At 34.2% G+C, this 15,231-nt stretch overlaps 1 protein-coding gene across 1 annotated transcript; it reads right to left on the bottom strand.

Moving 5' to 3' along the window:
• Positions 1-7,513: 7,513 nt before the first annotated feature.
• On the bottom strand, positions 7,514-8,179 carry LOC129305515 (uncharacterized mitochondrial protein AtMg00310-like). Its single transcript, XM_054945522.1, has one exon. The coding sequence runs from the start codon at positions 8,177-8,179 to the stop codon at positions 7,514-7,516; it is 666 nt and encodes a 221-aa protein (XP_054801497.1).
• Between the last annotated feature and the right edge of the window lie 7,052 nt (positions 8,180-15,231).

Raw genomic sequence — 15,231 nt, 5'->3', positions numbered from 1 at the left:
GGTAAATTATAATTTATTAATTATATTGATTATTATTATTATTTTTTAGATATCAAATGTGAGTGAATTTGGCTTGGTGTGAGGAAAAATCCCACATCAAAAAGCATTGAGTTAAAGAAGAAATATATAAGTAGAAAAGATCCATAAATCAATCAATGCTTTAAAGTTTTAAGTTAAGATATGATATTATATTATTTATATATGTTTCTTAGAACTGACACTAGACTACAAAGTTGTTAATATATGATACCTCATATAAAGCGATTGTATTCACAATTGTCTTATATGAAGAGGCAAAGCATAGGTGCAAGGAAATTTAGACCACATATAGAATGGTTGCATAAAGAACCGTCCTATATGTTAACAATATAAATGGATACTTAAGCGACCATCCTATATGGCCTTAGAGATTTTAAATTTGGTTGAATATGAAACCTCATATGTTCATAATTGTCCTATATTTTCACATACATAATTGTCCTATATGTGTTGCTTTAATAGATGATGCTTTAATAGAAGATAGTTATTAACCATCCTCTATGTGGTAAAAAACACTCTCCATAACCACTTCTATTTGTGTGATAGCTAGGCTCATTCTCTCCCTTTTGAGACGCTTACCTACTAGTGCCACTAATAAAGAATTGGTTATATTTAATGGTTATTTTTATTTATATTTAATGGTCAACAATCGTCATAAGCCCTCATCATATATTAAGGATGGCTATATTTGAAGATTAAGGAACTATCAAGTATTATGCCTAAATATTTGACAGATCAATCGTCATATATAAGTGCTCAACTTTGGCTTATAAAAGGGGTTATGCTGTCATAGGTTATGGTATAATTATAACGCATATTTACGATATATATTGTTAACATGTTCTTCACGACTGTTTTCTGTAATATTATAAAGAGACCTAACAAAAAGGGAGGAGGCAAAAGCTGAAAGATTCAAACAATTGCAAAGGAGAAAATAGTTGAAATATATATTTAGTGTGTGACGAGCATGCTTGCCCTTGAGAAAATCCTCCGTAGTCTTATCTCAATCCATCTGGCGGACTATTTTAACGTGAAAATGAAATCCTCGATTGTCTGAAACTTAATTCCAGTTTATTGTGTCAAGATGTCGTCTAAGAACACGTGTAAGACAAATTTCCTTGGGCTTATTACAACAGGACTATGTTGTTCCTAGTGCTCAAAATGGCTGACTTTTCGAAGAACTAGCTTTGATTAAATAAGTCGATCCATATCTTATTAATGGAGACAAAAGGGGTGAAACAAAGATTGTTTGTTCCAATATAACACAACAAAGATCTTCTAAAAGAATCCCGCTGTGGCGATTCTTTTAATTACAAATGGCGATTATATTCAAACTTTCCTTATAAGCCTCTCTGGCATTGTAAGTATGCATTCGATGGGGTGAAAATTAAAATGTAACGTCCTCATGACGTCATGTTTGGTTTGCTTGAATGAATAAAATAGTGTCGGAAGGATCGTGACCTCCATTTGGTTTAAATGAATAAAACTGTGCAGATAAGAAATAATTAATAATGTAATTAAAGTGATCAATTTCTATTACAACATATTCCAATAATATTTCTACCGTAACAAACATGTTAATGTAAAAATATTCCTACATCTTGTTTAAAACATTCCAAACGAAGTAGTCTCATTCTCATCCCTATTCCTATTTACATTCTTCTATGATATACTACATTATACCAAACGCACCCTTGCAATTGGTTTCATATAATTGTTGGATTTGGTTATTTACCTATTCTAATATGCTTCCACTTCGATTTATTTAAAGTATAACTTCAACATATATTCTAGATTTTATAGTCTTCTTGGAATGTTGTCAGGAATATATGGGAATTATATTTCTTACATTTTATTTTGGTAATCTGTTACATATTTTTTAAAGGTATTGCGATGTGTCATCAGCAAATTTGCTTAGCTTAGTATTGATTCTAACAATTAGACGGGTCCATACCATATACATTTTATGGAATCGAAAAATAATTAAGTCCTGCCAATAACGCCCCAGGAATATAACTTAGTGATGTGTTACAGATTCTATAATCTTTTCCAATCATTTCAATTCATTTTAGATGCTAAAAGGTTTTGAAGAAAAGTTCTAAAACAATGTTCTTATGAGGAGTTCCCTTGGAGAATCGTAGCAGACATTAACATTAAATTGGGAGAATGGTAGTAAATCCCTAAAAAAGGAATTAATTAATGACAATTAGGTCAGCATTGTAATTATAAATTATAATGAAATAAGCATGTTTAAATCAAATTAATTAAAGTTGAGTCATTATTTGGACCCCATTTTGACAAATAATTAAATAAATGATGATCGTGTACTTTGAAAATCCGACTTTGATTGGTCATAATTTAAAACTAGCTAGATTACGCAACTCTAGCTACAAGTAAGTTAGGCTATAGTAACTCATATATCTTACAATGCAAGTGTAGACATAGATATATCATTCCCTATTCTATTAGTATATATACCATGAGAAAAAAAAACTACCAGGTACAAGTGTGAGTTATAAGGAGTAACATAAAAAGATTTCGGTTCAATAGATAGAAATCAAGAAGCTAAAAAAAATCATAAATTGAATGGTATATTATATATCGAAGTATATATACTGAAAGAGACGTTCACCATCTCTCCTATGCTCAAGCTTTAACAAAATCATTATGTCATCTCACAATCAAGGGAAGATTGTTAAAATATTAAAGTGTGAGTAGATTTGAGTTCAGCTGAGAAATCTTACATTAGACAAAATTAAATTTAATAATTAATTATAATAAAATAAAATAGCTATTAACTTGAGACTTGAAGTGATATTGAGTTAAAATGTGTGTTGTCTTTCACTGTTTGTCGCACATTTGTTCTCTTCTCTCATTTTTTATGCATTTGCTTCCTGTGCCTAAATGTGACTGATTTTAGATTTTGAAAAAACACGCTGTGCCCACCTTATAATTAGTAGATAGAAAATTGAATTATGAACGACAAGTTGATAGATGAAACATACATACAATAAGGAATTATGAGATGGCAAGTTATTTTGCTCTTGCAGGCCATTTGGCTTAAGGAAGGCTGTGGTGCTTGTCGCTTTAACGTGTGAATAATAGAAGACAAACAAAAGGAGCTGAGATTAATGAGAGAATATATTGTTGTTTGGTCAATGGAAGACCCACGGAGGTGACCCGTTGGAATGAACTACCGCTAATAGCGCTATCTTGAAATCATGCGCTTTTGGACAACAGCATCACTCAAAATGCCAGTCGCTTTCTTTATATATTTATGCATACACTCTCACTTTTCTTCTTCTGCAATTATTTTTCTCTAAAACGCACGACAATGATACTTGCGACCCTGTGTCTTTGAACAATTACATCCTTGTATATTGGCCGTCTGGAAATATATATCTATATATAGATATATAATGACTAATTATTTGCCCACCAGGTTGGAGATTGAGACCTTTCAAAGTTTGAAACTCAAATAGAAAAGCAAGAAACTCTCCAAGTGTAATCCAATAATGGTTGATGCAACCTGGGAAATATTGGATCTACATCGATCTGTTCGAACACATACACCTCCTTTGTCGATACGTGTATTTATTTTCGTATGGCACTATATGTACACTGCATCTCGTGCCATTCACTTTCTAAACTTAGAAGTACGTACGGACCAAGTAAGCTAGCAACAGTGTCCCAGCGGCACAAGACTGCTGGACATGGCGCAAGAATGATTGGTGAGGAGATATCTACTGTCTTATCAACCCAGAGCTCTCCATTATATGGGTGCGAATATGATTGATTTGTTCTTCATCTGCTTTTTGTGTTGTTTTAACGACAAGTTGACGGCAAATCCTAAATAATTGAGAGAGAATTTTTTGTTGCTGCTGGTCCAATATTGGACGGCCAAAATTTGATGCCTGATCATTTGTCCAAATCTGTCATCACATAAACGCAAGTCTCGTTGCGCTTAATAATACACAGGCCCAACACACGCATTCCATATACACGCACATGTATGTACAAGTGTATGTATCGTATTCCTATCCACATTCAATGTCAAAAAGATAAGGAGGGCACAGCGTACGTGTAGCCCCTCAGGCAGCACTAGCAGCAAAATGCTAGTCCACTGTAAAATTCACTAATAATTGACCCAATGACCGACAGATCCAGAAACCTGAAAAAAACACGCATTTGGCCCACTGTGACCGCACAGTGCTCTCACATCTTCTTATATATATATATTATGTGTGCCAATCTGTTTAGTGAGCGTGAACGACCTCACACATGTGTACTATATATGGTCCCATGTAATCTGAGATGAACTTATCCTGATAGAATCAGAGATAAAATAGAATCATCATCATCATTATCCTATATAAAAAGAAAAGGATGTAAGATCATGAAATTGCCTAGTGTCTAGCTATAGGAGGAATATGTGTGAGAGAAAGGCTTCAAAATTAGGAGTGCCAAGGAACAGTGCTGGGTAATATGGCTGAAATGTCCAAGAAATTAATCAACCCAGCTAGCCAGCTTGCTATCGCAATCAATTAGATTCAGCGGATAGCATTAAAGCTCATCATCATCGCGAATAGTTGAGAGTTGAGACATGACGATCGATCAATCACAGTTTTGTCCTGTTGCAGAAAAACATCAAAATAAAGCACGAGAAAAGAAGAGAGGAAGTGTTAGTACCAGTAATTCACACGGGTTCCTAGAGACAGGGCGTGACAATTCACAAATCAAGGATATTGAAGTGTGTACATTTTGGTCGCCAAACAACTTTTGACGGCCTGAATTTTCCCAGAAAATTAAAAGGAAAAAAAAAAAGGTGGAGTTTGGTGATAGCGAAATATGAAAAACGCGAGAGCCCTATTTGAGTTTGGAGACTGTACGTGTGTTGAGTGTTGATCATGGTAGTGGGGTGTTGAGGTGCCTTCTCTTTCAGAGCCCGCCATCATCTTCTTGCTTTGCTTTGCTTTGACCAGTGACCACAGTGGTCAGAAAGCTACGTCCCTACGTGATTTTTCTGGGCCTCACTATGGGGACCGGCCAAGTGAATTGAACGTACGTGTAACAAAAGAAACTATCGCGTGTCGAAATTACAGGTCATTCCCATCCTGTCCCATCGTGGAATGTGCCACGTGGACACCCAGGGAACGTCAGCATAGTGTGTGGATCGAGGATGTGCGCTGAATAGTGAATAGTGAGTAGTGGTGTCAAGGTTGAGTCCAGAATCATATTTGACAATCCTGTTCCTGTACGTATAGCAACAATAAATGAAGGAGAAGGACCATATAAATATTTAAAAAATAAATATGTATAGTAACTAAATAAATAAATCAAAAGGCATGGACCCTGTAGTTGGAGAAGATGAAGATTCTTCGTACTTGAGGAGATTGTGGGAGGCTGCGTTGCGGTTGGGTACTAATCATGACAGGTGGCGCCCAGAGGTTGAAATAGGCAGCAAGGGATGGCGACTCGCCCGGGACCTCAATCCTCATCCCTCATAGACATCCCGACTTTTCTTTTCTTTTTTGTTTTTTTTTGGCTACCTCAACGGCTGAAACTATTTAATCAAAGAAAAACTTACGCATAAGTATCACGCAGCTGGTTTGTTTAAAAATAAAGTTTATAAAATTTTAAAAACAAAATCCAATCCTTTAAAACTTAAGTGTAATCTAAATAATGATGCAAAGATAATACTGCCCTTATTTATAATAGATGATCAATTTAACTAATGAATATATAAAGTTGTAGTCGTAAAAAATTAAAGTGATAATTATAAAAAGTTATTGATAAAGTAATTATAAATAATTATTTTTAAATTTATTCGTAATGCATGATCAGTTTAGTTATTAAATATATAAAATTATAATTATAAATTACTGATGAAATAATTGCTAACAATTAATATTAAACTTTATTAATAATGTATGATTAGTTTAACTATTAGATATATAAAGTTATAATTATAAAATATTAAAGTAATAGCTGTAAATTACTAATAAAGTAATTATATGCAATTAATATTATACTTGTAATGCATAATTGGTTTAACTATTGGACATATAAATTTTTTTTTTACCAGCAAAGGAGACTTCATTAAGAAATGAAGTAAATAGAGTTCAATAATAGAGAAACAAAAATAGCAAATAAAAGTCTTAAGCCAGCAAGGCAGAGACAGGCAAAATTAAAACGAGAAGCAGAAAAATTGAAAAATTAACCAATGCCTTCTCTGTCTCTATTAATCACAGGTTGCCGATCTGAAGGGGTACCCAAGTCTAAATTAAAAATAGAGGAGAGAGGGAGTGGGGGATTGGAAATCCAACCATTGGAGACCACACCCTTAAGAGAAGAGGTTGCCAAACAATCAACAGCTGAATTTCCATCCCGCTTCACATACGAGAAAGAAATGAAATCCATGGACTCAAGGCTGATAAGAAAATCATTAATCATTCCATGATACGACTAAGGGCAAAGTTCATATCCTTTTTTTGAAATAGCATGACAAAGTTCCAGGCAATCCATCTCTATAATCAACAATGTTAGAGTTACTACAATCAGGCACTATTTGGGTGGCTTTTTGACAGGCAAGAAATTCAATCATGAAGCTGGAATCAGTTGTAACCAGTTCCCTCTAGCCTTTCAAAAAAATGCCTGAGCTCTCTCTTACAAAATTCCTATAGTTGCCCTCTTAGCCAAATGCGTGAAAGCCCCATCACAATTCATTTTAATTTTTCCAGCAGCAGGGGAGACCAAACATTTTGAAAATTTACCTGGCTTTTAGTATTCAAAGTGTTGCTGCAATTAATCTTCCAATACTAATCAACCGCAGCACTTGTAGAACGCATTACTTGCAAAGGGTTTAATGCAGCAATAGAAAACATTGACACTGATCTAGTCTTCTATATATTCTAGTAAAGATGAGCTATATAGGCCTTGTCATAATCCTCAATCTTACTATTCTCAACTAAAAAAGAGCAGACACCAATTTTTAAATGATGAAACAATGGATCCATAACTAAAGTTAGATGAGAACCAAACCAATTTTACGACCCCACTCTCACGGTAAAAGTAAGTGTTCAATAGCCTCTAGGTGATTTTTGCAAATAGGGCATAATGGGTCAACATCACATTTTCAAGAGAAAAGAGCATCTTTAATTGCACGTGAGTGATTTAATGACCTCCATAGAAAGTGACGGACCTTGGGGTGGATTTTCAGCTTCTAAATTTGTTTCTAGAGAGCACCTTACAGCTGAAAGAGGTGCTAGGTGTCAAAGTAAACATAGGGTGTTGTCGCGCGTGTTCCCTCCTATAGCTAAGTTTAGAGGAATATTTACCATTCTTGGCACCTATCCAGATAGCAATATCATTAGAGGAGCAAATAGGAATGTGAATTTGTTTAATGCATTCAATAGTTTCTTTTGAAGCTAAATCCTGTAAAGGAGATAGCCTCCAAACCCTGTTTGAAATAACGTCAACTACTTCCATGTTTGTCGACAGGAACACCTTCCGAATAAGAAGCTTTAAAACTTGGCAAACCTAGTATCCAAGGATCAGTCTGGACCCTAATGCCATGTCCAGATCCCACCCTATAGCAAGTATCCTTAAGTAGCATTTCTCTCCTAGCCAAGATGCTGCTCCATGCCCAAGAAGCTTTAGAACCATGACTTGCTTGCAAAAAAGAACAAGATAGGAAGTGAATTGCCTTGAGCGCTTGAACCCATTGTTGACGAGGGTTATTCAGCAAACGCCACACCATCTGAGCAAGCAATGCATCATTGAAGTTCATGAAATCCCGAAAGTCAATCCCTCCTTGATGTTTAGAAGCACAAAGTTTGTCCCCTGCCCTCCAATGAATGCTGTTTCTAAAATCAAATTGTCCCCAAAAGAAGTTAGCAACAAGGCTATTAAGTTCAGCACGAGTCCTCTTAGGGAATTTGAAACAATACATGAGAAAAATAGGGATAGCATTAATTACTGACTTAATCATAATTTCATAGCCAACAAACGATAAAAATTTTCTCTTCCAAATATGAACTTTCTTTCCGACTTTATCCCTCACATAAGCAAGTGCTGCCACTTTTGATCGACCCCACGAGATAGGGAGTCCAAGATAAGATCTTGAGTTTTCCACCGTCATAATATGAAGAAAAGAGTAAAATTCATCTTGAATGGCTTGTGGAGTATTAGTAGAAAAAAATATAGAGGACTTATCATAGTTAATTCTTTGACTTGAAGCATTGCAATAGGATTAAAGGAGATCTTTTCACTACTACAAAAATAATTTTTTACAGCAGTTAAAAATGACTTTTTACAGCGGTTAAATAGGTGATGTTGTTATAGGGGATGTAGAAAGTCTACATCGGTTATACGATCGCTGTAAAAAATACATATTCTACGTTGGCTAACTATAATCGATGTAGAAAATAGTTCAACAATTAAAAAATTAAAAACTGAAGCACTTTTTACGGCGGTTGTGTTGGAACCTTTGTAGAAAGAGAACTTTCTACAGCGATTGGAACTCCAACCACTGTAGAAAGTCCGCTTTCTACAATGGTTGTGTTGGAACCATTCTAGAAAGAGGACTTTTTATAGCGGTTGGGGTTCCAACCGCTGTAGAAAGTTTGCTATTTTACACCGATTTTTACATTAACCGATATAGAATATTAATTTCTACACCGGTTATGGTAATAACTATTGTAAAAAGTGTATTTTATTTTTAAAATAAACATTCATATTTTTAAATTTACCCTACTTTGTATACAAAAATTACCACAGCCAAATCAGACAACTCTATTTACTTACAATTTTCAATATAAATTTAAATTAACAACTGTCCAAAACTCAAAGTTATCTATAAACTATCTAAAAACTATATATTGAGCTATCCAAAATATTGTGTCAATAAATGTTTTCAAAAGTTGTCTATAAATAACAAACTTCTTAAATTGTATGAAACTTTTTACAAAACTCACAAATTCTCCCCAAAATAAGTTGCCCAATGTATGTGAATGTCTTCAATTTCAGTTTCAGGGAATGGATCTGAATTGTCAAACATCTAAAATATAATTTGTAAAAGAGACTTATTATGTACTCTCAAATAATATAATAAAATAAAAATCTTAATATTTACTTCTTTTGTAAATTCAATCATACCCAATGTGATAATGTTGAGCATATGTCTCATGACATATAGGCCACACAAATTCATCTTCATTGGTTGTCTACGGCTCTATATAAGAATAAATCATAAGAAATCAATAAAAAAATCATAATAATTGAACATATTCATAAAGTATAGCATTACCTTTGGCTTGATCCATGTAGGATCCTTGAGCTCATATTCATGCTTTTGTAAGACCACATTTTGATATGTTTTCATTGCTCTATGTTCAAGATCACCAAGTTAGTAACTAAAATATTTAGTGTAAATTATATTAAATATTTTTGCACAAATATACTTATGAGTCTATCGTCTTCTTCATTTCCTTCCCAAGTTTGTAATAGAGGGAACATAAGAAGATGATAGTGTTGCTCTTCATTGAAAGAACAAACAACTACTAATGGTCCCTACAAAATATGACGAGTTAAAGTAAATCTACATCAAAAAAACTATTAATTACAAATTGATCCTTACGAGTGCACGTATGGAGTTATAAAAACATCTTTTTTAACTTCACATATTCTTTGTTGGAGATACTGGGCCATTAACTCCAGAGTATTCCCTTTCTCTGTCATGTGATGCAGGTAAAGGAATTCAAACTTTTCACCTTTACCCGATGTGATGCACAAATGATGAAGGTACCTATAGTAATACAATTGTGTTAGATCACTAGACATGATAATTAAGTTAATTTCATTAAAGAAACACAAACTTACATCATAAATAGTTCCATGTGTGGTGTGGTAAGCTGACTATCTGACAAATGTCCAAGCAAATCTTCCCGTTCAATTATCACTATCATATCTTTCTTACCCACAACCTCCAAATCCATTTCTAAATCTTTGAATTTGAATGATGGATCATACGCCATTAAAATCGTTTGTTGGTGTGAAGTTAACGAGGGTTTTGGAAGTTTGGGGAGATTCGGCGAGAAAAGCTATTATAAATAATAAAAAAGAAAGAAATAGTTAGTAAGAAAACATTTTAGAAAAGCTGCAACATAATAAAATTGCATACCACAGGTTGAACCATATTCACAAGTCTCTTGGGCCACAGGATAAAATTACCAATAGCTTTTGCTATAATCTTCACCTCATCAATAGGGAATGGAACCAACGCGTTTCGCACTTTTAAATCTTCAACCACCACTCTTACTTGATAATCTTGAATTTGCTTATGCTAGATGGTTGACCCCAAGATTGTAAATACTACTAAGAGCAATCAAGCGTCTATCAGATCTTCTAGAAACATCTCGTATGGTTCACCAATGTTGTCACCAGAAGGACCTTCTAACACATGCTCAAGAACATTACTCCCTTTTGTGCTATGAAATCTAGGAGATGTATGAACTGGTTCAGTAGGCGTCTCTTGTCGTGAGCTCATCATGCTCATCATCTCCTCCTTCATTTTCTCTTTCATTTGTAAAAGCCAGGCCTCAAATGAAGCTTCAAACTCTTCTTTAGTTTGCTGTCTCACAGTAGATATCACTGTTTCAAGTTCTTCTCTAGTCACTACACCTCCTGAGTTGGGGCGTAAAAGTGCTCCAAAGTAGTCTCTTACGCCCATACCATGTCCAACGCCCCTCACACGATTCGGATGCTCTAGTTTTCCTATTGCAACCGTTAAGATAGTATTTCTGCCCTCTGAAATGAAACTTCCTTTGGCTTGTTGCTCTTTAAGAGTATCCTGTAATATAAAAATAACAATCTTAATTAATATTATATATATTAGTACAGAAATTTAAGGGGATAAAAAATAATAATATTACTTACAATCCTTTTAGCAATCTCGTGCACCGTCTCACTTGTATAGCCTTTTTTGCCTCTTTTTTTATATTGGTGTCCATATCTCCATTTCTCCTCTCATGAGACGGGGGATGGTGGAGAAAGGAGTATGAAAGGATTGGACTTAGCTTTTTCTTCTCTCTTATTCTGTTTCTCCACCATTAATATACCATCAGCCCTAGCATAACCCCTATGAGACAACGTGTGAGGGCCTTAATTCTGTCGAGCAATTTCCTGCCCTCTAGCTTGTTTTTCCTGTTAAAAAATTAATTTTGAATTTTATAGTTGAAGTAAAACTAAAAAAACTTAAATTAATTAGAAATCAACAGACCAAAGCTTTTTCAGAAGTTCGAATCCTGATAACTTCTTACCAAGTATCTTTATCAAGGAACTGGTATGTGTCGAGAGGATTAGGAGGAGCCTGACCCTCTAGCACCTCAATATGGATATATCTCCTAGTAAGAACAGTCTTGAAATTTCTCCAGCGCATTCCACAGTAGGAAATCAACTTGTGTTGGCAATCTTGATTAGAAGGAATATCATATGTGAGCTGCAATTAAAACACAAGATGATAATTAATAATTTAATAATGATATATAACTACATGCATAAATTAATTACATACCTGAATAATTTCCCATATCTAGTCTTTCACACATTCTGGCACATCAAACTAGTCTTTAAATACAATAGGGGCTTGGTACGAGATAGGAGGCTAAGAAAACTAATAAATTTGGCCTTGTGTTCCCCTATCGGATTCCATCTCTGATTAAATTAGATTGGTAACCTGTATCCAGTACTCCTGCTTAATGTCAAATCTCTCAATCGTGTGCCACGTTTACCTCTCCTCACAGACTGGCTCTCACTAGGGGTACCTTGACTTGAGTCATCACCAAGTGGCTGGCTAATAGTGAGCTGGCTTTGAGTATCATCACCATGTTCACTCTGATACTCCATGTTCCTATTAATTCATATAGATTAAATTAATTAGAAAAATAAACAAATATAATATAGTTAGAAAACCTAATATAAATTTAATTGAACTTAGAAAACATACTTTAATTTAAAAACTAAATTCATATAGGGATATTCTCATATATCCCTTCATGGTGATCATTTCTTGTAGCATGTTTGTCATCTACTACATTTAAAATTGGTAGCCCTGATGAGAAAGTAGGGGTTTCAGAAATATCGAAGCTTGATTCTTGATTATCATCACTATATCACCATTTTTCCTTTCAGTATTATTGACTAATTTTTATTTTCTGGATCTATCACATAGAAAACTTGTTTAGCTTGGTTTGCCATGATAAATGGCTTATCCCCATAAGTTAGTTTTTTAAGATCAACCATTGTAAATCCTAATTTATCATCATGAACACTATTGATGTCAACCCATTTGCATTTAAAAACAGGAACTCTAAATTTTGTATAGTTAACCTCCCAAATCTCTTCAATAACCCTAAAATAAGTCCTTGCTGCTAGTTTAGGTTTCTTATCTTTTGAGCTAGAGAAGTGAAAGGTTTCAGCCATTATCATAACCCCACTATTTTGCACTGTACTCTTTTCATCTAAGGACTTTGTGTTGAAAGAATACTCATTAATATCATATGCATTCCAACATATAACATCAAAGTTAGGACCTTCTGCCAACCATTTAATTGTATCAAAAATGCTACTTTCATTCAAAACTTTCTGCTTGAACCAATCTACAAAAGTAGCTCTTTCAACATCCTTTGTTCAGTCATTCTCATTTGATAATTTTCTACCTTTAAAAGTTCTTTGTGAGAAGAAATGTATTCTTTAACTTCATCAATATTATTCAAGATATATAAATGTACTTTTTGTAATTCATCATGACTCATGCTCTTTACTGATACTCCATGTGTGCCTTGACCTAATTGCCTCTTCTCATGACTAGATTTAGGAAGTCCAATTGATTTTGTACTTGACAAGTAATTAGAAAAAAATTCCATGGCTTCTTCGACAACATATTTTTCAACTATTGATGCTCCAAGTCGATATAGATTTTTGACATACCCTTTTAGTATTTTTATGTATCTTTCAACTGAGTACATCCATCATAAATAAACAGGGCCACATAATTTTACCTCCCTCACTAGATGCATTATTAAGTAAACCATAATGTTAAAAAAAGTAAAAAGAAAGTGCATCTCAAGTTGGCACAAAATCATACAAGCGTCTTGTTCTAACTCTTCTAGTTTACAGGGATCAATAACTTTACTGCATAAAGCATTGAAAAAGAAACAGAGTCTAGTTATTATAAGTCTTAAATATTCTTTCAATATACCTCAAATAGCCCAAGGTAATAGTTGTTGCATCAAGACATGGCAATCATGAGACTTTAAACCTACCAGTTTCAACTCTTTCACAGACATAAGCTTCTCAATATTTGAAGAATACCCCGAAGGATCTTTAATTCCATGTAAACACTCACAAAAATTTATTTTCTCAGACTTGCACAATGTATGAGAGGCTGGGGGACAATAAGTTTGCTTACCTTCTGGTCTCAAGTGTAAATCCTCTTGTATTCCTATTTCTTTCAAATCCAATCTTGCATTCACACCGTCCTTAGTCTTTCCTGGTATGTTCAGAAGTGTTCCAATAATACTTTCACACACATTTTTCTCCACGTGCATAACATCAATATAGTACCTCACTTCAAGATTATGCTAATATGGAAGGTCAACAAAAATAGACTTTTTTCCATATGTTTTTTGCACCAATATTCTTTTTAGTCTTAACGAAGACAATATTGATATCTTTCATCCGTTCAAACACTTGATCCCTAGTCAAAGCATCTGGAGCATGATTGTGCTCTTGGTGACCATGAAAAGCTTTCTTCAATTTACGATAAGGGTGATCTTGTCTAAGAAACCTCCGATAGCCAAGGTAGACTGTCTTCCTTCCATGTTGAAGTTGATGATAGTTTGTGCTTTTTTCACAAATTGGACAAGCTTTATGACCTTTCACACTATAGCCAGATAAATTTCGATATGCAAAAAAATCATTTACAGTATAAAAGATCATAGCATGTAACTTAAAATTTTCCTTTCGATTTGCATCAAATACTTCCACACCTACCTCCCACAACATTTTCAAATCTTCAATTAGAGATCTTAGATAAATATCAATATTATTTCTAAGTTGTTTTGGTCTTAAAATCAACATGGATAGCATCATGTACTTTTGTTTCATGCACAGCCGAGGTGATAGGTTGTAAATCACCAAAAGAATAAGCCATAAACTATGTATACTACTGAGACTACCATAAGGACTCATTCCATCAATAGAAAGTCTGAGCCTCAGGTTTCTTAGCTCATTACTAAATTCAGGAAATAATTGATCAATTTTCTTCCACTGAGGAGAATCGACTGGATGTCAAAGTTTTCCATCAGATATCCTCTCATTTTCATGCCATATCAAATTCTTTGCATCATTAGTATTTGCAAACAAGCGCTTGAACCTTAATATAATTGGAAAATACCATAAGACCTTTGCAGGAGCCTCCTTCTCTTTGTACCATGGTGCCTCACATTTTGAACACTTCTCCTCCCCTTCAAGCTCTTTTCTATACAACACACAATCATTAGGGCATGCACATATTTTTTTTATACTTCATACCCATTGGACATAAGATCTTCTTGGTATCATAATAACAATTTAGTAGTACATTGCCTTTCGGCAACATTATTTGAAGTAACTTTAGTAACCAAGTAAAACTTTGGTTACTCCACCCAGCTCTTACCTTTAAGGTAATCAGTTTTAACACCCTAGATAACAAACTAAATCAGTGCACCCCGGGTATAGAGGCTTCTTCACGTTAGTGCACAAGTTATCATACGCATGTGCTCGTTTAAAAGCTTCTTCCCCCACATTACGGATCATGTCCTCTAACCGATCTTTATTCATATCTATTTCATCATCTAGATTATCAATTTCCACGTATTGAGACGTGTTATTATAATTTTTCAATCGTTCACCATGCCAAATTCATACTGTATAATTCTTGCAAATCCCATCACAAATCAAGTACTCTCTTATTTCGGCAGCACCTAATCTCCTCTCATTCAAGCAATTAACACAAGGACAATAGAACCTTGTACTATTGTCAATATCATTTTTCTTAGCAAATTCTAAAAATTCCTTCACCCCATTATCATACTCATCACTCATTCGTCTAGCATTTATCTAACTACAATCCATATGTTAACTCCTAAAGAA

The sequence above is a fragment of the Prosopis cineraria genome, unplaced genomic scaffold, assembly GCF_029017545.1.
Source record: "Prosopis cineraria cultivar Desert tree isolate PC_DT_omini unplaced genomic scaffold, ASM2901754v1 PC3, whole genome shotgun sequence".
Lineage (NCBI taxonomy): Eukaryota > Viridiplantae > Streptophyta > Magnoliopsida > Fabales > Fabaceae > Prosopis > Prosopis cineraria.
The sequence above is the reverse complement of the archived record's forward strand: the minus strand, read 5'-3'. Positions and strand labels throughout refer to the sequence as shown.

Excerpts from the sequence above, each read along its gene's own strand:
- LOC129305515 (XM_054945522.1), bottom strand. The coding sequence starts at position 8,179 with ATGACGGTGGAAAACTCAAGATCTTATCTTGGACTCCCTATCTCGTGG.